The sequence below is a fragment of the Citrus clementina genome, unplaced genomic scaffold, assembly GCF_000493195.1.
Source record: "Citrus clementina cultivar Clemenules unplaced genomic scaffold, Citrus_clementina_v1.0 scaffold_7, whole genome shotgun sequence".
Taxonomy (NCBI): Eukaryota; Viridiplantae; Streptophyta; class Magnoliopsida; order Sapindales; family Rutaceae; genus Citrus; species Citrus x clementina.
In genome coordinates this window covers 1,945,214-1,969,886 of record NW_006262075.1, presented here as the reverse complement: position 1 = coordinate 1,969,886, position 24,673 = coordinate 1,945,214, and the positions used below count along the sequence as shown (strand labels likewise).

The 24,673-nt window shown below is 35.8% G+C and overlaps 4 protein-coding genes across 7 annotated transcripts; 3 read left to right on the top strand and 1 right to left on the bottom strand.

Annotated features, from left to right (window-relative positions):
• The first annotated feature begins 1,825 nt into the window (after positions 1 to 1,825).
• LOC18036970 (GATA transcription factor 18) lies at positions 1,826 to 3,260 on the top strand. The gene is made up of 2 exons (XM_006425605.2): positions 1,826 to 2,527; positions 2,616 to 3,260. Exons 1-2 carry the CDS (start codon positions 2,054 to 2,056, stop codon positions 2,907 to 2,909), a joined length of 768 nt encoding a protein of 255 aa, XP_006425668.1. The 5' UTR covers positions 1,826 to 2,053; the 3' UTR covers positions 2,910 to 3,260.
• A 2,541-nt stretch (positions 3,261 to 5,801) lies between these two features.
• LOC18036967 (epoxide hydrolase 4) lies at positions 5,802 to 8,220 on the top strand. Its single transcript, XM_006425604.2, has 4 exons — positions 5,802 to 6,656; positions 7,653 to 7,742; positions 7,819 to 7,886; positions 8,058 to 8,220. The coding sequence occupies exons 1-4, from the start codon at positions 5,997 to 5,999 to the stop codon at positions 8,200 to 8,202; spliced, it is 963 nt and encodes a 320-aa protein (XP_006425667.1). The 5' UTR covers positions 5,802 to 5,996; the 3' UTR covers positions 8,203 to 8,220.
• A 153-nt stretch (positions 8,221 to 8,373) lies between these two features.
• Positions 8,374 to 13,267, bottom strand: LOC18036954 (sugar transporter ERD6-like 6). Of its 4 annotated transcripts, none has more exons than XM_024180500.1 (18): positions 12,699 to 13,267; positions 12,539 to 12,601; positions 12,371 to 12,460; positions 12,222 to 12,281; positions 12,069 to 12,134; positions 11,915 to 11,980; positions 11,752 to 11,827; positions 11,355 to 11,419; positions 11,178 to 11,270; positions 10,929 to 11,009; positions 10,751 to 10,835; positions 10,207 to 10,253; positions 10,040 to 10,102; positions 9,823 to 9,927; positions 9,622 to 9,687; positions 9,450 to 9,509; positions 8,858 to 8,972; positions 8,374 to 8,731 (listed from the first exon to the last, which is right to left on the bottom strand). In XM_024180500.1, exons 1-18 carry the CDS (start codon positions 12,891 to 12,893, stop codon positions 8,619 to 8,621), a joined length of 1,509 nt encoding a protein of 502 aa, XP_024036268.1. In that variant the 5' UTR covers positions 12,894 to 13,267; the 3' UTR covers positions 8,374 to 8,618. The 4 variants fall into 4 exon arrangements, with proteins under 4 accessions (XP_024036268.1, XP_006425666.1, XP_024036269.1 ...); XM_006425603.2 differs by having other exon boundaries at positions 9,868 to 9,927; positions 12,699 to 13,265; XM_024180501.1 differs by lacking the exon at positions 9,823 to 9,927 and having other exon boundaries at positions 12,699 to 13,266.
• Positions 13,268 to 13,690: 423 nt separating this feature from the next.
• On the top strand, positions 13,691 to 15,017 carry LOC18036953 (DNA-3-methyladenine glycosylase 1). The gene has a single exon (XM_006425602.2). The coding sequence runs from the start codon at positions 14,042 to 14,044 to the stop codon at positions 14,894 to 14,896; it is 855 nt and encodes a 284-aa protein (XP_006425665.1). The 5' UTR covers positions 13,691 to 14,041; the 3' UTR covers positions 14,897 to 15,017.
• Positions 15,018 to 24,673: the final 9,656 nt, after the last annotated feature.

The window sequence follows — 24,673 nt, the reverse complement described above, 5'->3', positions numbered from 1 at the left end:
TCTCTCTTTAGCTTTCTTTTTGGACTCTCTGATCAAAATCTACGCATCTTCTCTACTCGTTTACTGTTACTATTACTACTACAACTACTACACATCACAAGAAGCTTTTTCGGGCTGTGGGGAATTTTTGATTCGGAACTTGAGGTGATTATCATGACTAAATGGTCTTCGTTTGGTTCACGTGATTTCAGGGTACGGCTCCTGTGTTAATATTTACTGATTCATCATACAGTAATACTACTGTTTCTTGCTGCAATAAGCTTCAAGCATTTTTTGTTTCTTTTTTATTGCCTCAAATATTTCTAAAAATGAATATATTGAAGAATTGGACTGCCGGCAGGCATTAACGATCCAAGGAGCGGGTAGACATGCCTTTTTCTGGATCGAGTAGTGGTCAGTGGCACTGTTCCGCTGTTGAAAGTAATGCAACGTTTATGATAAATATATGAATGAAACCAAACCAAGCGCTGCAAAGAGTGTGAAAATTAAACACAGTTTTATATGTCGCTGGAGATGGAGAATGATCGCACGACTCGCATTAATCGACAACTATATATTAAATGATTCTCAATTGAAAGAACATATAATATTGAGTTATCATTAATTTAATTAGAAAACGGAAAAACCATATAAAAATTGATCAAAAGCCAAATTAAATCAAACAGCTGGCCCATGGGTGAACGAATTATTTAATTTTGAATTGTTATAAATATAGCGGTTTTAATTTGGCAGAGAATGTGGGCACAATTAAATAGAAGCGGAGCGTGTGAAGTTAGGGCGCGTGGGGGAGTGAGGGGAGAGGACTATTCCATTTTCCTTGGGAGGCTGGCAGTGACAAGAGGCAGAGAGGATGCGGACAGAGGTTTTGATGTATTGTGCTTAATACTATATCATTATATTATAAATATTACAATTAATAATAATAATAATTATTATTATATATATATATTTACCAACATACGATACAACACAAATTAATATATTTAGATAATGAGCAGTAGCAGTGTGACTGTGTGTGGGGGGTCCTCGTGATCGGAGAAGGCAGATCCATGGAAGACTGTTCCCGCTAGTCACGTGGGCTCTTTTGACTATCCAATGACCAACCCATCTGCCTCCCTCCCTTACCCTTCCGCTTTGTTATGAGCGCCCCTGCCCTTTCTCTCCCTTACCCTACCCTTCGCCTCCCTCCTCACCCGCGTTACACCACTCAAATACTATTTTATTTATTATTTACCCTCCCCCTCCCCTCAAATATTACATAATTTCATCATATTATTTTTATTCAACTACATTTTCATTTTGTGAGGGTGGTGAACCAAAATTTTTGCCGACTGGGGCTTTGCCGGCTCGGCTGCTGACGCTCTCGCGGGTCGTGGCTATAAATTGAACTTGTAATGCAGCAAGTTTGCAATTGTACTTTGTAGTGAGTGGTAGAGGATAATATTACATACACGTAATGTGTACAGTTGCAATGTACACTTGCCAATACCCTACCACTACTAAACTCTAAACTGACTCAGTCTCAGTCTCAGTCACTGACTTTTCTTTTTCTTTTTATTTTTTTCCTCTTTCTCTCTCTCTCTCTCTCTCTCAGAGTCTCTCTCTAATATAATACTTTAATCTCTGTCTCTCTCTGAGTATATAACATGCAACCTGGGTCCATCTCTGTCTCTGTGTCTTTATAACCCCTCTTACTATATACGTATGCATATCTCTCCAATTGCATTTCACGACAACGTGGACTGCAGGGGCTGACTGTTATTTCGCCCTCTTATTAGCTTATAAAGCTACCAGACACACAACCAACTCTCGTACCATTCACTATCGCCCCTGAAGCTCTCTCTTTCAAGTTTCTTCTCATTCAAACGCTATACTAATTATTATATCCCTTTGCTCTCAGTTTACTATTTGGCTTCTACTCTCTGCTTCTTCCTTTTACTATTTGCAGTTACAGACACCTCTCTTTCTTCTTCTTTCTTGTTCCTCATATCATATATTCGTTTCGCTATTTTTTTTAATTGGAGGAAAAAGATATTAAAAAAAAAAAAAAGTAATGATGCATAGGTGCAGTAGCTCTCATGGAAATATGGTTGGATCATCATGTTCATGTTCAAGCGGTCTGTATCCAAGCCAAAGCAATTCATTTTCCATGCTATTTTCAATGCCTAACCACAAATCTTACGATGAAACAGACATGTACGCTTTCATGTCTCCTTCTTCCGTTGATTGTACTCTCTCTTTAGGCACCCCGTCCACTCGTTTATCCGAAGACGATGAGAAGCGGATCCGCCATGATCAAAGACGCTCAGCTTCTAATTGCATGACAGACTTTTGTTGGGATTTTTTGCATACCAAAAATTCGCCGTACAATACAGCCCAACAAAATCATAAGACCAGTCGCGGTGGCAATAATAGTAGTAACACCATTAGTAGCAGCTCCGGCAATGATCCCCTCCTCGCCCGCCGTTGTGCTAACTGTGACACCACTTCTACACCGCTTTGGAGAAACGGTCCTCGAGGCCCAAAGGTATCTATATATATATATAATTTTTTTGTGCTAATTTATTTATTTTGATTGGTCTGTTTTACGATTGAAAGCAAATTTATTTTTACAGTCACTATGCAATGCTTGTGGAATTCGGTTCAAGAAGGAAGAGAGAAGAGCCACAGCAGCAAATGCAAACAGCTCAAACATCGCGTCAGCAGCGGAGCAGCCACATGGCTATTACAACAATTCATGGGTTCAAGTTCAACAAGCGCAGTCGCAAAAAATGCCTTGTTTTTCTCCTGCAAATGAATTTAGGTTCATTGAAGACAGTGATCAAACTTCTGATACGGGCGTTCCCTTCCTTTCTTGGAGACTCAATGTAGCAGACAGGCCCGGTCTTGTCCATGACTTTACAAGATGAAAGCATATTATACTACTTTAACGGCCAAGATCAAGATCAAGATCTTCAAATGACTTTATAACGTGCATCGCCAGGATGATGTTGAATACGTTTTCGATGGTGATGGTTGTTATGTGCGCCTTGTCTCGTCAAATTCTTTTACTTTTCTGTTGCTTTCTTTCTTTAATCTTTTTTTTTTTTGGTTATCTCCGTCTTAGTTCTTTCATAGATGGAGTGAAAATGGGATAATTCTATGTTCTTAGTTGCTTTCCTCTTTTAAGTTCTTTAGCTTTTTTTGGCTAAACCTTTCTGTTAGTTGGCTTTCTCATACACTGATGGAGCTAGCTAGATGGTGCCCAATGATCTTGATGGACGGCAATGATGGGAGTTGGAGCACTACCCTTTTAACCAGTTTGATGTTATATGATCATATTGTAGGACTAGAATTACTTCTAGCTAGTTTGTACTATTATAATTATATATAGTATCACATGAACTCGGAGTTTTAATTATTATAATCAACTGAGCCTGAGGGTACAGTTAATGCAACTCTTTGTTATAATGATTTTTTTATTTTATGCATTACTGAATTTCATAAGAGTAGCGTAGCTGCTGGTTCAATATTGCATATGATTCTGTTTGAAAAATCCGATAGTCCAATCACAAAGTCCATAAACGTTACAATGTATATCTCTGAGCCGGAGCAGGGACACTGTGGAGTCAGACCGTGATGGTCATGAACTTGTCCTATTTGATTGGCTGTCAGGAGAAAAATCTGACCGTCCGATTGGCCTAATGCACTACACTAGTCTGTAACAGGTAGTGATGTGTCACCTTGACCTTGTACTGCCAGATCATCTTTTTTCATACCATGTTGAAAACTTAAAATTTTGAATCCATTCTAAAACCATGCGACATATCCGAGAGGACTCTCCATTCAGAGAACGCGGGAGAATTCAACTTGAAAATTATAGGATTCCACAAATGATGTTTCATAGGCTTCTACTGATTTGATTTACGTTCTATCATGCAATCTGGTACACGTCAAAAAAATAAGATAATATAAGTGTTGTGACTGGCAAGAGAAGACATTAATTAAAATTTCTTTAATTAAAATTTTTTAAGTAGTGATCATAGTTAGGTTTCAGTGCTTGGCAGAAAGAATTACAGTAAATTATGCTCGGAACGTAGGTGTTTTCTCTTCAAATAAGCAGACAAAAAGTTTATAGACTTTCCATAGGATGTCAATGGCCAACTAAGACTCAAACCTTGCTAGAAATCGGGTTAATTTATAAGTTGCTGAAGCGGATATATATGTGAAGTGATAAAGTATAAGCAGGTGCTTTATATTAGGAGCTTTTATAAGTAACGTATTACATGATGTGTTGTGATTATTTTGTCTTTCCCCATTCCACTATTCACCATTTATCTTATAATTATTTAATGAGCAATACATTACATCTGTTCGTACAAATCAGAACAGAACCAACTCGAGAACCATACAACTGAAGGCAGAAGGAATCCAGACAAGACATGGGGTTGGGAAGTTTGAATCGCCGAAGCACATACTGTTTACGAGCAAACAGTACACCACAACTTGGAAGAGTCATGAAGACTTTCTATAGACTATAATACAAGCATTTCGTCACAAGATCACAAAGAAATTTAGACAGCAACTCACAGCTCAAATAGACGTCACTGTATTTGACACTACAATGAGTGTGTGTGTGTGTGTGTGTGTGTAATATTTATGTAAAGCAGCCATTGGACCAATTTTATCTATGACAGAGAGCCTACTCGGATCCGAGTGGTTTTGAGTGTTCTTTAGTGAGAGAATGATTTGACTTTGTGTTGACTGAATTAGTGCGTTTGTTTTATTGTTATGTTCCTTGTCTGATTTGTTCATGTCGCAGTGCTGAATCAGTGAACCTCGACTTAATGTAAATGGAAGAAGCTAGCATACTCACGAATTTCTTATTGCTTTCGCATTGCAGCTGTGTGTGATACGGAGGAGTTAATTTGATTTTTTGGATTGTTTTCTAGCGAGAGTGGGCCTCGATTAAACCATTCATAGTTTCTGGGCTTCTCACGGATCATGCTGATCATCCACAAAAGTCTATAAAGCAAATGGGGTCTCACCCTACCCTGTCACACCCCCCACCATGCGATGCTCAGACTCAAAACATTTTCAGCAAATAGCAACTTGAAATTTAATTTGTTGAGAGCAGTCTTAAGTCCTTGACAGTAGTGATAAATTAACATACCTTAAAAATGACGTGGCTAGGCTGGTTGCATGTATATGTGTTTTGCGAGCGTGATTGCCTGTGTTTGAATTATAATAGGAGTTGAGTGCGAGATAAAGAGATTTGAAAATCAAAATGATCTTTAACTACTGCGGGGGTTTTTTTTTCTGACTTGGGAAAGGAAAATGGATGATGGCAGAACCGAATCTGTTTGAAGAAAGGTCAGAATGGGAGTGTAGAATTGGTCAAGGCTTCAATAAACCTGCAAACGTCACATTTAACATATATTATATAAAAGAGAGTCAAATATCATTAATTGACTGGTTTATTATGGGTTAGCAAACAAACATGCGATGGCGATTAGGCGGTGTAGTTGATCAAAATCAAACAACCTTGGACGCCAATCCTATAAACTATTTCAAACCCTTTAAAGTAAACAAATGACAAATAGTTAAACAAATCTAACTACGCAAAATGTTAGCAAAAGATTTTAAGATTTCGTGCAAGATTAATGTTATACATATATCTTTAAATAAGATTCGCGTTAGCCCACGAAGTCATCATTTTACCTATAGATGTGTGTGTCGTATTCAAATGCGCTGCCCATCATCTTACCTATAACAACACTCAATGAATTCATACGAGACTCAAGTTATCGAACCACGTATAGAAATGTTCTGCATTCCTAGAAATTTGAAGTAAATTAAAAGATCTCCTTTATATTTTTATATTGACAGCAGATAACAACCCGTCACCAAACCTGCCTTATTCACGTTTAGTTTTTAAACCTCGCCCTCTCTTTATTTAGAATCTCTTGGGGACTAGTGCTGCTGTGTACTTGATCATCAAGAAGCAAATTGGAAAAATGGTGAACTTAGTGGCAGCCCAGAGGCCATTACTGCAAGGACTGATGAAGATGGCTGGAGTGCAACCCCACGCAGTAGAAATCGAGCCAGGCACTACGATGAACTTCTGGGTTCCGCGTGAAACCATAGAAAAACCAAAGAAAGGTGAAAAGATCATCGAAAAAGAAGCACTGAAGAAACCAAGCAAACCAGTTGTTGTTCTTGTGCATGGCTTTGCAGCTGAAGGGATTGTCACATGGCAATTCCAAGTGGGTGCCTTAACCAAAAAATACTCGGTTTATATCCCCGACCTTCTATTTTTTGGTGGCTCTATCACTGACGAAGCCGACCGGTCGCCAACTTTTCAAGCTCAGTGTTTGGCAACGGGTTTAGCAAAACTCGGGGTGGATAAGTGTGTGCTTGTAGGGTTTAGTTATGGGGGCATGGTTAGTTTTAAGGTGGCTGAATTGTATCCAAACTTGGTTCAAGCCATGGTGGTGTCTGGTTCGATTTTGGCCATGACTGACTCCATCAATGAGACTAATTTAAACAGGCTCGGCGTCTCTTCTTCTTCGGAGTTGTTGCTGCCTAATTCTGTTAAGGGATTGAAAGCACTTCTCTCTGTTGCTACCTACAAGAAGCTCTGGTTCCCCAGTTGCCTTTACAAAGATTTCCTTGAGGTAATCAATATGCACCATTCTTATTTCTCTGTGTGTATGTATATATTTAATTTTTTACCCTTAATTTCCTTTTGCGTCTTTTGTTATCTGTACAATTAAATGCTGTTTTTTCTTTTTAAGTTCATAACACCATGTGTCTTTATTTTGAGAATTGCTCTTTGCATGACTTGAAATCACAATTTTTGTTTTTAATTTTTTTATGGCATAATTGACTACCATGACTAGCTAACAGCACCAGTTAGGTAGAGCTTGCACAATTGCTCAGACCGAGTTAAATCGATAATTGAAGCTTTTGTTTATCTAAGCTAGGTTATCATTGTTTTTGTAAACATCTCGTTCATCTTTTGTTTTGTTCCCTTCAAGCCCACCCATTAGGCGCATTACTTGATGGTGCATATATGAGCATGGCTTCAACAGGATGTACAAGCGAAATAGCACATATTTACAAACCAATTTGAGTCGTATTTCTTGGTTACGATTCTGATAAGATCAAAGTACGTACATCAAGAAGAAAGTAATTGAGATGTGAAAGGGCAGTGCAATAAGTTACTCAACTACAGTGGCCCTTGATGTTGGAAGCTTAGAGATGGGTGAAAAAGATTAGCCATTCTAAGCAGTTCGTCGGTCAATTTAGTGTTTCGTATTTTTGTAATTCTAGAATCGCTTCCGCAACTGGGTGAGGACCGGTAGTGTGGTGATAACAACAATAAATGATTTTAGCTCAACTACTAGGCACCCCACAACTAGTGCGGAACATGATCCTCTTTTGATATGAGTATTATTGAGTTTTTAATAATTTTATCATGTGTCTTTTAGTAGTAAGATTTAACTTCTTTTATTTTTTTATTTATTAATAACCAATCAATAATTAATTTATTTACTCAAAATATGATCAAATCATAAAAGAATCTTGATCCTAGTCATAACTATAATGTAGTTCAACGATACGCCAGGGAGCAATGACCATTATTAATGTGTTGGAGATTGCAATGACAGGTGATGTTCGCCAACAGGAAGGAGAGGGCTGAACTCTTGGAGGGTTTGTTAATCAGCAACAAGGATCCCACCGTCCCGAATTTTCCACAGGTAGCTCAATTACTGCCTCTCTTTCTCTTCCTATATTTCTCCAGAAAATGACATTTTTACTTGACAAATTTTGCAGAGAGTGCATCTCTTGTGGGGTGAGGATGATCAAATATTCAATGTGGAGCTCGCCCACAACATGAAAGAGTACGTCAGATTATATACACCGGCCGCTTGATTGATTCACTAGTTACACTTTAATAAGCTGATTAAGATCATTAACAACCACCAACCCACTGACCAACCAAATGGTCAAAATAATTATAAAAGTAAGTCAGTAATCAATTCTAAAAGATGGCTTTCCATGGTTGATGACAGGCAACTGGGGGCAGATCATGTCACATTTCAGGGAATAAAGAAGGCAGGTCACTTGGTTCACTTGGAACGACCCTGTGCCTACAACAGGTGTCTCAAACAATTCCTTGCTTCTCTCCACGCAGATGGACAATTCACACCATCCTGAAAAGAAAACAGAAAATCCTCCCCCGCTTTCCTTATCAACATTTATTATCACATTATCTGTATTATGTACCACTGCTTTAAGTTGTCAAGTGAAATAAATAACTCCTTTTGCTTTTTCTTTTTTTTCCCCCTTTTTTGAATTTATATGAATAACTCTTTTTATCCACAAAACTGGAGATAATTATTTACTATTACATAATGTTCCAGTGAAAAAGAGTAATTTATCCATTGTTCTTTCCTTTTCCCCTTCAACAACACCACAAAGCAACTGTCGTAGACCGCCCCTACAGATGATACAATGAACTATGGTGCAATGATGGAAGCAATTCGCACAAATAAAAGCGCATTGACATATATTTGGGAAGGATTAGGACCATGAGTGCAGAAGCTCTTTATTACAAGTGCAAGCCAACAATTTTATCTGAAGGAAAACTGAATTTCTTCCAGACTTCTTCCTTTGGTTTCAGGAACCCAGAGAGACACAAAAGCAACAGTGAAAGCACACACTATCCCGTAAATCAAGAAGGTGCCTGTTGACAATGAAGACACCGCACTCATCAAAAATTAAAGATTGTCCCATCCACCACACTTAACAAATATAAAACCCACAGAACAGACATAAATAGAGAGAGAGAGAGAGAGAAAGTGAGAGCTACCTCCATTGCTCCAATCTAACAGAAAATTTGCAGTCATTGTGACAATCCACGATACCAGCCAGTTTGCCAACGTTGCAACACTGCCAGCAAGGCTCTTGATATTCACTGGAAGTATCTGAAATTTGAAACGAGTATAGAATATTGTAAAGCAGCCCCAATTTAGTAGCCTTAAGAAAATAAAATATTAACAAATATTTAGGTCAGCTAAATCTTAGTCTTTGTTAAAGGTAAACCCATGTTCGAGCGGCAGCACGAGACTTCAGTTATTCCATTTCAATTTTTTGTTCCCTCTACCCGTCAAGAAAGGAATAGGTTCACCAAAAGCAATCATTCCAGCCCTGCACTAAGCAGATCTATGTGCTGAATGATATAGGGTGGCAGAGAGTTACCAAAAGTGTGTATATGATTTCAAATGCTAACAGCTATCACTGATTCGGTTTTCCAAGTTCAGAGGCCTATGAAAACCACCAGCCACAACTCATCACCCCCATCAATGGCTCAGTGCAATAAATCTCGTGCCCCAGAAATATACATAATAAATCTCAAGAACAAAAACGTGAAAAAAATTTTGATATTCAATTTTTTTTCATACCTCGGACATTATAACCCAAGGAATAGCTCCAACTCCCAAAGAGAATGAAATCACTACAGTCTGGAAGCATTAAAAGGGAAAAAAACGTTTGTTCAATGACTAATAAATCCTTAATAAACAAGCATTATTCCCAAAAAATATAGTTATAATCTGCATACAGAAGATATCATACCACAAGACCGACAAGCGACAATATCCCCAATATGCTATAAAAGCGAGAATCTTCTGACACAAAACCCTGGTAGTGGTGAAGAAAAACAATAGGAAGAACAGAGTATGAAAAAGCCAATCCTCAATTAATAGAGGAAAACTGGGAAAATGTATCAAGTAGGACATGTAAGATCTAAAAACTGATGATTAACATATTTCGCACATTCAAGCTAATTAAGAACAAATGGAACCTATTTGCATGACCGACCTCCAAAAAGAATGCAACTGAAACAAGGAAAAAACTAGCAGCCATTCCAGATGATGATATCTGCAAAAATATATTTCAGATTCAAAATTATTTTCATTTTATCCGTTCTCTTACAGGATTACAGATTCAAAATTGAAAAATAAAAACAAATGAAGAATTTGTTCAAACGTACTAAAAGAAGAAGCCTGCGGCCAGCTTTGTCCATCAACCATGTATTGACCCCAGTGGCAACAACCTCCAAACATTGTCAGGATCTTATTAGATTATTCTGATCAAATTTCATTTGCTGTGTTTGATACTGTAAGTGGAATATAACTTTGCATGCACACCGCGTTTTACCTGAACAACCCCAAGTCCAAATGTAGCAACGTTACTTGATGAAATCCCTGTTCAAATTTATACAGCTTTGTAAGCTATTAATGCAGGCATTGTAACAATTACTTAGAATAGCAGTGCCACTCTAGCATGCATAACAAACAAACTCAACTCAAATTCCAACAGTGATGCCATTTACTTGGGATGAGGATGTTGGAAAGTGAGGTAAGGAGAATTCTTTTATGTTGCATAAACAATGAAGTTAATATGTAGAGCTCAGTGGGTATGAGTACCAGTGTCACACAGGATGACAGGAACTTGCAATAATACAAACTCTAGCATACGGAATAATTAAAAAAAAAAAAAGATTCCTTCTTTCCATGTCATAATACAGAGTATATGTCAGACAAAGAGACTGGGTGACATCTCATGGCCAAACCCATATTGTATACTGTCAAATGTGTGTTTTCTACATTTTGGAGTCTTCATGTTAAAAATTATTCAATATATGTACTGTTTAAAGCCTCAACGATTGGTAAAATAACATCCAAAGAAATATTGATCTTACCAGCATTAGCAAAAATGTTACTGGAATAGAATAAAACACCATTGATGCCACTGAGTTGCTGAAGAACCAGTAATCCTATTCCTATCTGCACCATACGAACCGTCATTAAAACTAGAAGTTCTAAAACTTCTAACACAAAGAAAACCACATCAAAAAAATCCAGGATGAAGCAGTTTACCATCAAAGGAAACCAATATCTTTTTCGCTTAAGCTCGGCAAATCGTATTGCGGTTCTTCTGCTTGATGATGCTACAGACCTCTGCATATAGTACATGCTTAGACATAGTAAGTTTATGAAAATTGCACAAGGATTGCAGCCTTAAGAGTATAATCTGAAACTTTCATGCACAGTTTGTCACGTTAAATCCATATGGCATAAATATCATTCAGGTGTCGGGAATAAATTGGTGTCAGTCTAGTTCAGCACCTTGATTTCATTAACTTCAATGGAAATGTCTGTATCAAAACCTCGTAAAACTTGCAAAGAGGATTCAAAATCTTCGGTCATCCCCATTTTAGCCTGTATGCCAACAAGACAAATCAGCCAAGATACAATGGCAACAAAATTCTTAAACGAAAAATTAATCTTAAAGAGTTCTACTACCAGCCATCGAGGAGATTCTGGTATGAAAAACAATCCAGGTATCAACAATGTACATGGCAGAACTCCTGCATGAAGTGCAGATGATTCATTGATTAAAAACTACGAATTAATCAACTTATTTGCATGCAAATAATGTCCAGTTGAACTTAAGCTATGAAGAGTTAAGAGAAACTAAGATGTTTGAAATATTCATTGGAAAATGGGCAGCACTTAAAGTGAGGTGAAAGGAATTTGTAAACTAAGATGTTTATGCAAACCCCACACATGAAGTTCCAAACATTTTTGGTTTCCATGTTGTTCAAGTCCTGAGAAAGCATATACAGTCTATTTAACTGCTACCACTCAACAACTGTCTTTCTGCTGTATGGAAGACCTAAAGTAACTTCTATCGCCTTACCTAAAACCGCAAGCACTCTCCAATTGACAAAAAGCCCCAATAGATACGCCAGCATAATTCCAATCGTAACTGAGAGCTAGAAAAATAAAAGGAATTTGTTGAACTAACTAGTCGTTGTTGTTAACAGAAGAAGCAAAACAAGAATCAGACAGATTGAATGAACCTGATTGACAGATCCAAGACTTCCTCTCATATTTTGAGGTGCTATCTCAGCTATGTACACGGGCACCTAGACAATGTCAAAGACAAAACCATAACTTGTTTGCAATACATATTCTAAAGGAAACAGAGACTACAAAAGAGCTAGAAAAAGTTACCGTGTAAGAGATTACACCAACACCAAATCCTTCCAACAACCTTCCCATAAATAAAAACGAGGAATCCTACAACCCAGAACAAAAGTTAAAAAAGGAAAGAGACTCGCATAGCATATATAATCAGCAAGTGCCAGATTATCAATGATCACTCACTTTGGAGAAAGATATGATGAGCCATCCTATAATATTAGGAACAGCAGCAATCATTAGGGACTGCGGTTCAAAATAAAGCTACAGCAATCAGTAGGAAGTATTTGAAACAACTTTTCAGTTACATTAAATTGAATGACTTGATTAGATACCCCTTTTCGGCCAATGTACTCTGCTATCTGACCGCTAGCTATTGCACCAACCATAGCACCCACATTGGCTAAAGAGCCAAATATAGAGAACTGTATGCAATAAAATGAAATTAATAACACAATTTATTTTTTTTTATAAAAAAAAAATGAAATACATGATCGTCACACCTCCGAAATTGTAAGTTTAAGATCGCTGATGATTTCGGCTTGCGTAGGTGAAGAGTAGCCACACTGCAACAAAAAGAAAAAAAAAATCAGAACAAAAAATTGAATAAACAGATGCTATATGTGCTTCAATTTGTCAACAGTGGTAGGGTGAATTAAATACAGTGAAACCGAATTGGATGGGGCCGAGGGCGACGACGAGGACGCAAAAGACAACGGAGACGGAGCCGTCACGAAGCATCTGAGCCGATGACGACATGATACTCGACTGTCTGGAGCCCATTTTGTACCAACTCCCCGTGTGGAGAAACGGCTTACGGAGATTAGCCGCTTCTTCATTATCGTCTCTAAAACTCATTGCCTCTCGTTACTTTGCGATCGACGGAGACGGTGTTGGTGTTTGGATGATTATTGATTTGATGGAATGCTTCAAAGAGATTGATCGATTGATTGGAGTGGTCGGTGGGAATGGGATTACAAGACGTTATTCTAGGCCGTAGCTCTGAAATTGGATTAATCAGTTTAGCTGGCTGGAGTGACACGTGCGAAGACGTGGCGGGTGTGTTATTCTATTTGGATAAGCAGCAAGCCAGCAAGGTTGGAGATGTCAGAGTCTTACTCTTCTTTAAACAGAGTGGCTAGATGGTCGCGTTGTTCAACTTTAACGACATTTTACAGATTTAGTACAACAACGTCATCTTACAGCGATCCTACAATGTCGTATTTTTGTTTCGAAGTTGTTTTTACCATCAAATTTTAGAAACTTATTCAGCAAGACATCCATCGTTCATATTTTCTCGTGTTTGAGTTGGTCTCTCGCTTTTTTTTTTCTCTCTCTCTCTCTCTCTCTCTTTTTAATTTAATTAATTAACGCATCATTCTCCGGGACGATATTTAGAAGACATTCATTTTGAATAATTGTTCCATCTTTAATTAAACAAAGATTAAAGTTGTTGAAAAATCCGATATTGTTTTTTATTAGACATCATATCGTTTATGACAATATCTTATCTTTCTATTGTTTAGCTTCTTCTCATCGCTTACTGTATTTTGCTGACGACTGATTAGTGCCTTACTTATCATTTAGCTGTTTAATTCAATTCAATTACCGTGACATCGTTGCATGTTCATTAATTAAGAGTCCGCCGTCGATATAGAATCTAATAATAGGTGAAGCTGAAACATAGAATTTAGATGTATATGCTACGACATCGTTTCTTGGTCAAACGAAGAACTATCTTCAATTGAGTGAGAATCGTTGATTTAGATCTAGCGGACAACAGCAAATTCAAATTGAAAGACTAGATATGCATGACACGGCAGCGTTTCTAGGTCAAACTGAGAGATCGTTTGGATTGTTTACGAAATGGTGGGCCACTGCCCTTCTTCATATGACGAAGGATTACCCTTTCCTAACCCTGGCAGCGCGCGGTGGCGGCTATTTTCCTGCACAGCCCAACAACCAAAACGAACGACACCCACCCTCCGTCCATCCCCCTCTCACAAATGAAGAAACCAAATCACACCAGTGACAATATTTCACAAAACCCCTCAGCCTCGTCCAAAATCACATTCCCACCCCGAAAAATCCGAAAACTCACTACCATCACGCCCATCACCAAGATCGCCGAAATTCCCGTCGCCACCGCCATCAGCACAAACTCCGACAATTCACCCAAAATTTTCAAACCGCTAACATTCAAAGGCGAAGTCGATATCGCTTTACGACATTTACGGGACAAAGATCCTCTTTTGGCAACACTGATTGACGCTCACCGGCCACCGACGTTCGAATCATCCCGATCGCCGTTTCTCTCTCTCGCAAAAAGCATCCTTTATCAGCAACTCGCTTACAAAGCCGCGAAATCAATCTACACTCGGTTCGTCGCTCTTTTCAACGGCGAGGACAACATCCTCCCCGATGCCGTTTTGGCAGTATCCCCTCAACAGCTTCGGGAAATCGGAGTCTCGTATCGAAAAGCGAGCTACCTTCGTGACCTGGCCGAGAAATATACAGATGGGATTTTATCTGATGAGTCAATTGTAGAAATGGACGATGTGACGATGTTCAAAATGTTGACGAGTGTGAAGGGTATTGGAGCGTGGTCTGTGCACATGTTTATGATATTTTCACTGCACAAACCGGATGTGTTGCCGGTGGGCGATTTAGGAGTGAGGAAAGGCCTGCAGGTTTTGTATGGGTTGAAAGAGTTGCCGGGGGCATTGAAAATGGAGGAGGTCTGTGAGAAGTGGAAGCCTTACCGGTCTGTTGGGTCTTGGTATATGTGGCGGTTAATGGAAGCCAAAGGAGTTCTGCCAAATGTCGCAAAAGCAGCCGTCACGAGCGTTGAAGCTGCGTAATTTGTTTCTGTTCCTGCACCAAACTTAGCTTCGGGTCATCGGGTGTATGCAAACTGTCAAAGATTCTCAGTGTTTATTTTTTCTTCGTCTTTTCAACTGGTTTTTGTCATTTTGCTCATGAGATTGTTGGTGTGTTGTTGTTGCAAGTGGTTCGGTTAGCTATCGCAGATTGAATTATTGCACTACTCCTGGCAACTGATTTAATCCAAATTCGAACAACAATTTTTCCCCCCTTTTGAAAATACAAGGATATTATTAGTTGTAATTATTAAAAGAAAAAAATTGTCAATGATGATCATGTCAAATGAAATGGGCATCACTTCGTACAAAGTCTTGTTATCTCATAGTACCACGGACATTTGAGACACAAGTAGCGGTCGCAGAAGTGATCTTGGTTGCTGTTTCTTGTTTCGTTTTCTGATAAAGTTTGATCGCATAAGCCGCAAGGCAAGGCAAGAGGCCCAGAGCCATTTCTATGATCCCCTTTAACCGACCAATACGTAATTCGGCCTCGAGTATCAACTCAGTAGTGAGTGTAATCCACAAGGCATCAGTTGGCGTGCTGTATTGACGTGTGTTTGGGCTCACTTGGACATCCAACTTGTCACAGCCCAATGGTACGAACTAGTCGAAGACACCCATCGGAACATGGACCACTGTCTCAAAGCCCTTAACACAGAGGGAAGCCCAAGGCAGTGTAGCCTTGTCTAAAAGTACACCAACAAACATGCCTTAACAGTTTTGGTAGGCTGCCTAGGCACGTGGAATCGTGAGATGTGTTTAAGCTGAGTGGGCCTGCAATCTATTACCATTGATTATTTAATTTTTATTTGGTTCTTGTTTAGTTGATTACCACCCACATACACACACACACACACACACACACACAGGTGAAGCCACATTATGCACTCCTAGTGTTCCAATCCTCGACAACACTATTTTCACGAAAGAATAAGACCATAGATTCTAATATTATTTCCACCTTGCAACTTCAACACGACAACACCTGTAGGTCTTGAGTTCAGGCGTGGGGGACGAGGGGCAAGAGATTAAGTAATTATTATTATGTTCCAGGAATGATGGATCGGAGCGTAGGAAACATGGTTTAGAGCCCACCAAGTCTTGTAGGGTATGAGTGATTTGTGCCCAGGTGAAAAGACACTGATAAGGTCAGTACAAGAGACCATTGCGAGTAACCGAGTCACTTACCACTTGGTGCACAGAGAAAAGTGCAACGGCCTTTTTATCTTTTTCTTTTTTTTTGGGACAAAATACCAAAAAGCCCAGAGAGACCAACTTGCGAAATTGTACTACATGTCCTTGTAAATTAAAGATGCCTCCATTGACAAGTGCGGAGCCAAAAAATTGGTTCATGAGCAACACCATGGTAATAATTTTTTTTTTTTTTGGTTTAATGAGAAATGATATTATCAATCCTCTCTCTCTCTCTCAACTTATTACTTACCTTGAATTTTGGAATTTGTCCTTAACCCTTATAGTTGATCACTTTGCGACTGATTTGACATAAAAATGTTGTCAATGAACATCGTTGGTGTCGTTTTCCAACGATTGTATTCTCTACTCATTACCAATTCCCAATTGGAGGACCATCCCAAGCAGTTTAACAGACTGTCCATGTAATGCTTTTGGCTTTAGCTTGTATTCCAAGAGGGCCGAAAATGAGGGAATTTAAAAGAAGAAGGAATTTCCAATTTACGATCGGGTGCTCGATATCCAACCATCTGGACTCGCAGACAGATATTGATATAAAGCTATAATTTCAGATTCGTGAAAGGATAAAATCAACTATCTTTTTAAATTTTTTTTTTTTTTTCAAAAAGATAACAACGGCGTGCAATATTCACAACCAATTTGTAAGCAAAAGGACAAACCAATTAACCAGGCGATAAGATGTGGGTTGGCGCATGCGTTGCGCTTATTCTCTCATCTTTTCCATCGCTCGTCTTTAATTCGAGATACATAATATAACGTCACTGGAGGACCCAATGTTTTAAATGTTCATAGGGGGGGGACGGGGGGTGCCATGTTCCGGTAATTTCTTGAAAGAAAATATTAACAATATTGGACACACACACGACATCAAGGAGTCGATAAATATAGAACAAATTCACCGCCCCAAGTCAAAAAGTAACGATCAAATGAAAAAAGTTTTTTTGAATGAAATCTGAAAAGAAAAGAAAAGAAGAAAATGGGCCACCCTGCCCTCTCTAGTGCGATTTTTAAAGCCTCGTACAATTAGCTAAATTAGATGGCAGCACTCGGGAGTCTATTTAGTACTGCGTTGACTGGCCTGGCCCATGGGCCCTGGTCGTCTCTTTTCTTTCTTAACACGTGGGGGAGTTGGTAAAGCTGGTTTTGAGTAAATGGAGGAAAGTTTTCGGCATTATAGACAAATGAATTGATGTGTTCATGTTACAAGAATATTAATTATCTTATATGTGCATTCTTACAATTTTGATCAAATTGACGACTAAGATCCGCAGTTCTCTTCATACTTAAATTTAGACTCCATATAATGAAACGTTAATGTTAAGAACAGGGACCGGTTCCCCACTTGAACTTGGGACAAGCCAAAAAATTAAAATAAAAAAATGATTTTTCGCATTGTCGGGGTTCGCGTGGGGTTTCTATTCGGAAACAACATTATCGTTTCTCTGACGTTAAGAAGAGTTAGAAAAAAAAAAAAAAAAAAAAACAGTTTTTGAAATACATTTTTATTGATTAAAAAAGATCGATAATAATAAATTAACCCTATTACAATTCCTAAACCCTAAAATTAATTCGAACTCTTCATAGGGAATCAAATTTTGTTCCAAATTAATTTACTACGCTTTTAAAAGAAATAAAGTTATGAAATATTCTTTCGCTAATCTAAAACTAATTCAAATTATTTCCCATAAATCAAAATTTTTTTATGAAATAAAGGGTAAATACTCGTTTAAACCTTATATTTTCAGTTAAGTGGCAGTTTAGTGCTTATCTCTTAAAAAAAAAAGTCTCAAGACACCATTGCTATTAAATATGTTATACTCTTACCCTTACTCTTTTATTGTTTTTACAATAATATTCTGGGGAATTGTAACAAATCGCTTTAAAAGTAAAATAAAAATTAGTGTTTTTTTTTTGTTATTAGTTTGTTTGGATTAATTTTGTAAATTATTATTTTTTATATAAATAATTCATTAGTAAGATTGTTGTAAGGGTGTCAAACATTACTTAAAGTTGACTGGTATTAATTTATTTATAAATAATTAGCAAGATTGTTGTAAGGGCACTAAAAACACTAGTTCTTTAAGATTGATTTTTATTAGTTAATTTGTTAACAAATTATTAAGTTTTTCAATAGGTAAATTAGTTAATGTCAAGAATATTGTAATAAAGGTATTACTGCAAAAGCAAAAAAAAAAAAAAGAGCAAGAATGTAACGTATTTAAGAACAGGGGTGTGTTGAGGTCTTTTCTAAAATATAAGCATTAAACTGACATTTAAACTAAAATATACGGACTAAACAATGTTTACTCTAAAATCAATTTTTAAACTCTTAAATGGAAAAAAAAAGTATATGCAATTTATTCAAACACTTTCTTGAATATAATTAAAAGTCTCCCAAGTTTCAAATAATTAGAAAAACAACTGAACATATATATAAGCCACATAACAATAAATCTGGTATAAATGCAAGTTTGAGATTGTCATGGATAATAATACATTAAAAAGTAGATTCGTATTTGGTAAACTATATTATCGTGGTAGCTATGAATTTGAAAAGTTGAGTATAGAGTTTGATAATAATCACAAGTTTAAATTATTTTATCTAAGTATTGGGGTTTATGAAGAAAATAAGACATTATTATCTTTTTATTAAAAAATATTAAGGTTATAACATCAATTTTAAAAAAGTGTAGTGACTGCTCATTAAAAACAACTCATATCCGTTTTTAGAAGCAATTGTTTATGAAATAAGCAAACTTTTAAAAATTTACCAGATATTATATTTTTACAAAAACTGATGAAAGAAGTCGCTTACAACATTTGAAGCTCAATTCCAAATGGGTCCTCAATAGATTTGATATCTCGCACTAAAATCATTCAAATTTCGGGTAAAATGCTTCTTACATCTTATACTTTGGCTTATCTCATCACATCCTACAATTTGTAAAATATCCCAACAAACCATTGTTTCTCCATTTTTAACACAAATAGTCATTTTTACCCTTGATTAATTTAGAAAATTTGAAAAATGAAATAAATCATTTAATAGTAGATTTTTTCCATTCTTATCCAGATGAAAATAAATAAATAATTATTAATTATGTAAAACATACTTTTATAAGGAAAAATTGATGAATATTGACGAAGAATAAATATTTTATTTGGAATACTACTATTAATTATTTAATTTTCAAAATTAAATTAGAAAAATATTCAAAAATTTTCTTCATTTATTGGAATTTAGTGCTGATTAAACACACGAGAAAATTAAATAAATTATATAATCCACACTTATTTTCGTTTAAAGCATTATTAGTTTTGTTAGAGGATAGTTAGGGTTTTAAGGCTAAAGGTCTGTTTAAAATTGAGATTGAGCGGTTGTATCTTATAAGTTATAGTACTAAAGTGTTTGGTAAACACTAACTAGTATATCTTGAAAGTTTAGTTAATATGATTTTTCAATTATATGATATCTTTAATAATTTTATCACGATTACTGTTTTAAATTTATATTTACTACATATTATTAACTTTTATTTTATAATTACAATTTTTTTTCTCAGCAGTTGTAGCTTTCAATCCCAAATAGGACCTAATTAGTGGTCCAGATTATGGATGCTAAAATCATAATTAAGCATGCATTAATTGTCAACAAGAAAACGAAATCCGGATGCTTAATCCATAATCAAGCATGCATTGTGAACAAGAATATAATACGACTCTGCAAAGTCGGAAGGTCTTATCTTCTGAGGTTAGTGGATGGTTACAATGAATCATTTGCTTACAAATATGTAAAATCAAGCGAATTATGCTTGGATTATTAGAGTAATGATTTTAACTATTCCTTTTCTTTTCTTTTTTTCTTTTTTAAATCAAAACTTCATCTTCAAATTGTTTGCCAACTGGCAACTACAGTGTATATAGTCCAAAAAGGGGGAAGGACCTCACGATCCCAAATAAATAAATAAATAAATAAAAGGGAAAAATGAATGTGACATGACCAGTGAATTGACCCTAATTGATCTAACCTTTTACCGATATCATATGTATATTCTTACTATGCATATCAAACTTCTTCTTTTTTCCTTTTGCGCCGGGATTCAAATTTCGAAAAAAAAAAAAAAGTGAAAGATGAAACATTTTTTCTTTTGGAAAAATACAAGTTCATTTTATATTTTTAAATGATCATAGTTCACGATTCTCTACGATTATAGATTATCTCAAGTTTTTATCTCTTTTGAGTAGTGCTGTTGGGACCCCTCAAATATGCTCATACAACCTCTATTCTTAAGACCCCCACAAAAAATAGTTTAAACAATTTTTCACTCTAAAAGCACCCATTCTAATTCCATTAATGACCTTACTCGCATCCCTCTTAATAAGTTACAGTAAGATTTTGACCATCTCTCTCTCTGTCTATCGAACTTTTGAAGTTTAATTTAAAATTATTCTTTCACCTTCTGAGTAACATTAGAATCTTTGTTGTTATTAAAAAATGACTCAAATAAATAAACACATCAGTTTACCATTGTTCTATTAATAAGTAGATCATCTGACATTTTTAAAAAGAAAAAGAGAGAGAGATTATCTTTCAATCAGAAATGCATACATAGTTCATAAAAATAAAATAAAAAATACATAAGCAAACAACAAAACTAAAAGATCCATCTTCTTCCACAATCAGTTTCATTGAATATCCAAACCAACGTTGAATAACCATGCACAAAGTAATGATGAATAAAATCGAAACTAGAGCTTTTAATTCTTCGCCAAGAACAAGTTGTATCACATTAGTCTTTTTTTATTTCATTCAAATCATTCTTTTGTGGAATTAGTCTGACGTCAATCTTAATGTTTATTTGTAAATGAAAGCCTCATTTTAGGATATTAACAATAAATTAAAAAAAAAAAAAGAATTTGAAATTAATGTCTCTTTGTTCGATTAAGGTTAAAATTGTAAATGTGAGTGTGAGGGGTTTCATAAGAGTTTTGAAGGGGTGCCAGCAGTTTAACTCATTATTTTTTAACTGAATTTTAGAGGAAAAAAGAAAGAGGTAATCTCAATTCAAAGGTACTCCGAGATTATGAAACTTTATTATTTATTGATGTGTCGGTAAAGTTGGAAAGAGACAAAACCAATATGATCTTATCGTATCACAGACAGAAAATCGCAAATTCATTCGAAATTGAAACTTTAGAAAACGTTGAGAAATCTTATTAATTGATTCGCTGCAATTATAAGAAACGTCATAAAAAGGGAAAAACATAATCCTTCCAAAGCAACTGGGGTACTGGGATTGGGAGAGAAAAACGATAAATGATAGACAAGGAAGCACATGATCCAAGCAGGGAATACGAGGGGAACCCTAGGCAAAGGGCACAGCCGCGAACCCTATGGCCTATGCGTATGAGCGTGAGAGCTTTTAGTTTGTTTTAATTTGTTGGATTCCATTTACTCAACATATAATGCGAAACATCACTATTCCATTTACACGAGATACCCGCGTGCAGAATGCAGATATTGATGTTTACTCTCGTAGAACAGGACCCCACATATCCGGCAGCAACATTTCACTTTTTCTGATTCTGGATTTCGGAAAAAGGCCAATTCTCATGTTTGGATCCGTATTATTATTGTTGTGCGTTGCTTTCTTTGTTTGTGTATCGGTGGCCATGAGTCGGTGACCGTCCAGTGTTTTTTATCTTCTTCAGTGCGTGCCAATGGTAACTTGACTCACTTCACTTCACATCACATCAAAGCACGTGTAGTTAGGTGATCTAATGCGACTCCTCGTAGCTAGGGCTCAGCTTCTGTTGAGCGGCTTTTGAATTATTTTTTTTCAATTGTTTTGATAGAGGAAAAATTACTGGGTGCTCATGGAATATTACTCTTTTCTCATTCTCTCATTTTCATGTTTATGCTTCAATCAATTATGATGATATGAGAGCACCAAAAGTAATGCTATAAGAGCACCAAAACTTCCTTGAGCCTAAGTTGTCGATTATCAATGTAACACATGGTTCTCACATCCTTAGGAGAAGTCGCCGACACATGACATTAACAAATAGATTTGTTTGAATGAGATTCAATCCATCTCTGATCATCCAAGTTTCATAACTCCAAAGTAAATAAATGAATTTAATGCTAAATCATAATCCACATATTGAAACACAATTGTATACTAAAGAATTACATTCCGTCATTTCAGTAAAAACTAACAAAACTACTTATTTATCGTTTAGGATAAGAGCAAGTCGATGATTTCGTTATATTGGTGTTTTAAAAAAGGGTAGTTCTTTAATTAAATTTTACAGTCGATACCTTCAAATTTATGTTTCATTTTCTTAAGAAAATCATTTGAGGTCCTAATTTCAAAAAAGAGAGGAAAAAAAAAAAGAAAAGAAAACCATCTTAGTAAAATTGTTTCACCAGAAAGTCGTTTTTGTTTGATTACTGCAAATCATAGCAGTGTCAAATTCCTTTCTTTTTTTAGCAAGAATTTTTGTATTTCTTGAATGCTTACATTTTAATGCAGGAAGACATACCTATTTAAAAAAAAAATATGTAAGAAGAAGTGAATTGCGGACTCTCTCTTCTTTTGTTGAATTTTGACTTTCTTGATTTTGGCTCTTGTTTGTTTCTGCTACACCTATTTTTGTATTTTTAGGACTCCATCGATTAATAGTTAAATATTACGAGATTTGAATGATGAACCCAGAAACAATTGGCTTGGATGTCGCCACGTATCGCAGTTCCTGGTAATTAGTGCTTATGCATTAATGAACAACGCACAGCTTGGCTAGTTGATTAGTTTAATCATTGATCTTTATTCCCGTAATTTAATAATTTCTCCTACTCGGAAATTGTTCCCTTCATTTAATACAAATTAAAAGATGGCACCCCAGTCCGAAATATAATTTAAAAATAGTAATGAATAATTTGGAAATATCAAGAGATAGTCTTCTATTAAACCCTAACCATGAATTCCCAATTAGAATAATAAGTCCGAGCAGCTACACAGTGTATAATTGACCGTTTTGTTTCCCTGTTGGTGATAGAAAACAACCGTAGTGTCAGGAGAGAGAGCTAAAAAGGTTCATGCAACTTGACCCACATCCATATAAATATAATCTTCGATTAGATTAGATGCTTGAATGATCGAGCAAGGATTTTTATTTTCAGTCAAGTATCAATTCTTTTATTTAAGCCACGAAATACAACAGAATCACCGTATATATCTATACTATAATATGAAAGTAGGGGTCTCATGTTTCAGTATTCAATTAATCCAGCCCATTGTAATTTATTTATTCTGCATATATAAAATCATGATATAAAATTATAAATTCAAATGTTAAAAAATTATCAGACTAGTAACAAATAGAAGATCGCTTTTTACTTTTCACTTTTCACTTTTCACTTAATTCAATCCCACCTCATTGACCATAAATTCACTTAGAATTAGCATTAGTCTTAAATAATTTAATTTCAAGAACTTATAGACTCTCATTTATATAGACGCCTGATTAAACAGCAAATATTTCTCATTTTTGCACTTGTACTATAAGGAAAAAATTTACTCTCATAATATTTACATGATGCTCAAATTTTTGACCTCAAAATAATGGGAGGTTGTATCTAACACTTGACTGAAAAATAGTTATCGATATTTATTTTTAGTTGAGATGAAAGACGTGTGCATCTAATATCCCTAAAATATTCAAATGCAATGGGAATTGATTCTTCAAAAAGCAGATTTGAGTTATTTTAAATCTATGAAATGAGCACGATATGACAATCTGTTTATTCTAGTTCATATTTCACTAGACTGGGCCAAATTCGTTGAAAGGACAGTCGTGCATGCGCATGGTACACAATAATTATGAAAGACAGCACATTAAAATAGATTGATTTTAGAAGTTTAACGAGATACAGTAATAAATTATGCCACATTTGATGCAAATTGAATGGTGCAATAAGCATGATTTATTGGGTTCACGGGATGTGATCCCCTACCATTTATAACAATACGTCCGACTTTACTAGACTGAAGTTTGACCCAACTTAGGGTAAAATAAGTATCGGCTAAAGCCTAAAGGTGTCTTAGTAAAAAATTTAACACAGTGGAGTTTAACAAAAAATTAAGTGACAAGATAATGCAAAAACATAATCAATTTAAATACAAGTAGGTTTTGCCATTATCCCCCAAAAAAACTTGAGGATTCTAATAGAACTAAAGAAAAAATATCGAGCCAAGAGTTCATTTATTAAAATCGAAAATAATGGATTTGTTGCTTTATACGTCTATCATTTAACATAGAGAATACCACTAAATTTGTAGCGTAGTGGTAATCAACGCATATGTTTAATTGTTTAAATCTTCATGAGGTTTATTCTCTTAATATATTTATTCAAGTAGATTTAAGTATTTGAATGAAGACATCACTTAGTCTACGACTTTTTTTTAACTATTTTAAATTTTCACTAAATCAGTAATGTAAAGACATATTAATTTGTACAAAAAAAAATTATAAAAAAAAAAT

Excerpts from the sequence above, each read along its gene's own strand:
- LOC18036967 (XM_006425604.2), top strand. The coding sequence starts at position 5,997 with ATGGTGAACTTAGTGGCAGCCCAGAGGCCATTACTGCAAGGACTGATG. Across the intron at positions 7,743-7,818 it reads CCGTCCCGAATTTTCCACAG|AGAGTGCATCTCTTGTGGGG; the intron begins GTAGCTCAATTA and ends CAAATTTTGCAG. Across the intron at positions 7,887-8,057 it reads CTCGCCCACAACATGAAAGA|GCAACTGGGGGCAGATCATG; the intron begins GTACGTCAGATT and ends GGTTGATGACAG.
- LOC18036953 (XM_006425602.2), top strand. The coding sequence starts at position 14,042 with ATGAAGAAACCAAATCACACCAGTGACAATATTTCACAAAACCCCTCA.
- LOC18036954 (XM_024180500.1), bottom strand. The coding sequence starts at position 12,893 with ATGAGTTTTAGAGACGATAATGAAGAAGCGGCTAATCTCCGTAAGCCG. Across the intron at positions 11,420-11,751 it reads GAGAGTGCTTGCGGTTTTAG|GAGTTCTGCCATGTACATTG; the intron begins GTAAGGCGATAG and ends CACTTCATGCAG. Across the intron at positions 9,928-10,039 it reads GCCGCAGGCTTCTTCTTTTA|ATATCATCATCTGGAATGGC; the intron begins GTACGTTTGAAC and ends ATATTTTTGCAG.
- LOC18036970 (XM_006425605.2), top strand. The coding sequence starts at position 2,054 with ATGATGCATAGGTGCAGTAGCTCTCATGGAAATATGGTTGGATCATCA. Across the intron at positions 2,528-2,615 it reads ACGGTCCTCGAGGCCCAAAG|TCACTATGCAATGCTTGTGG; the intron begins GTATCTATATAT and ends TTATTTTTACAG.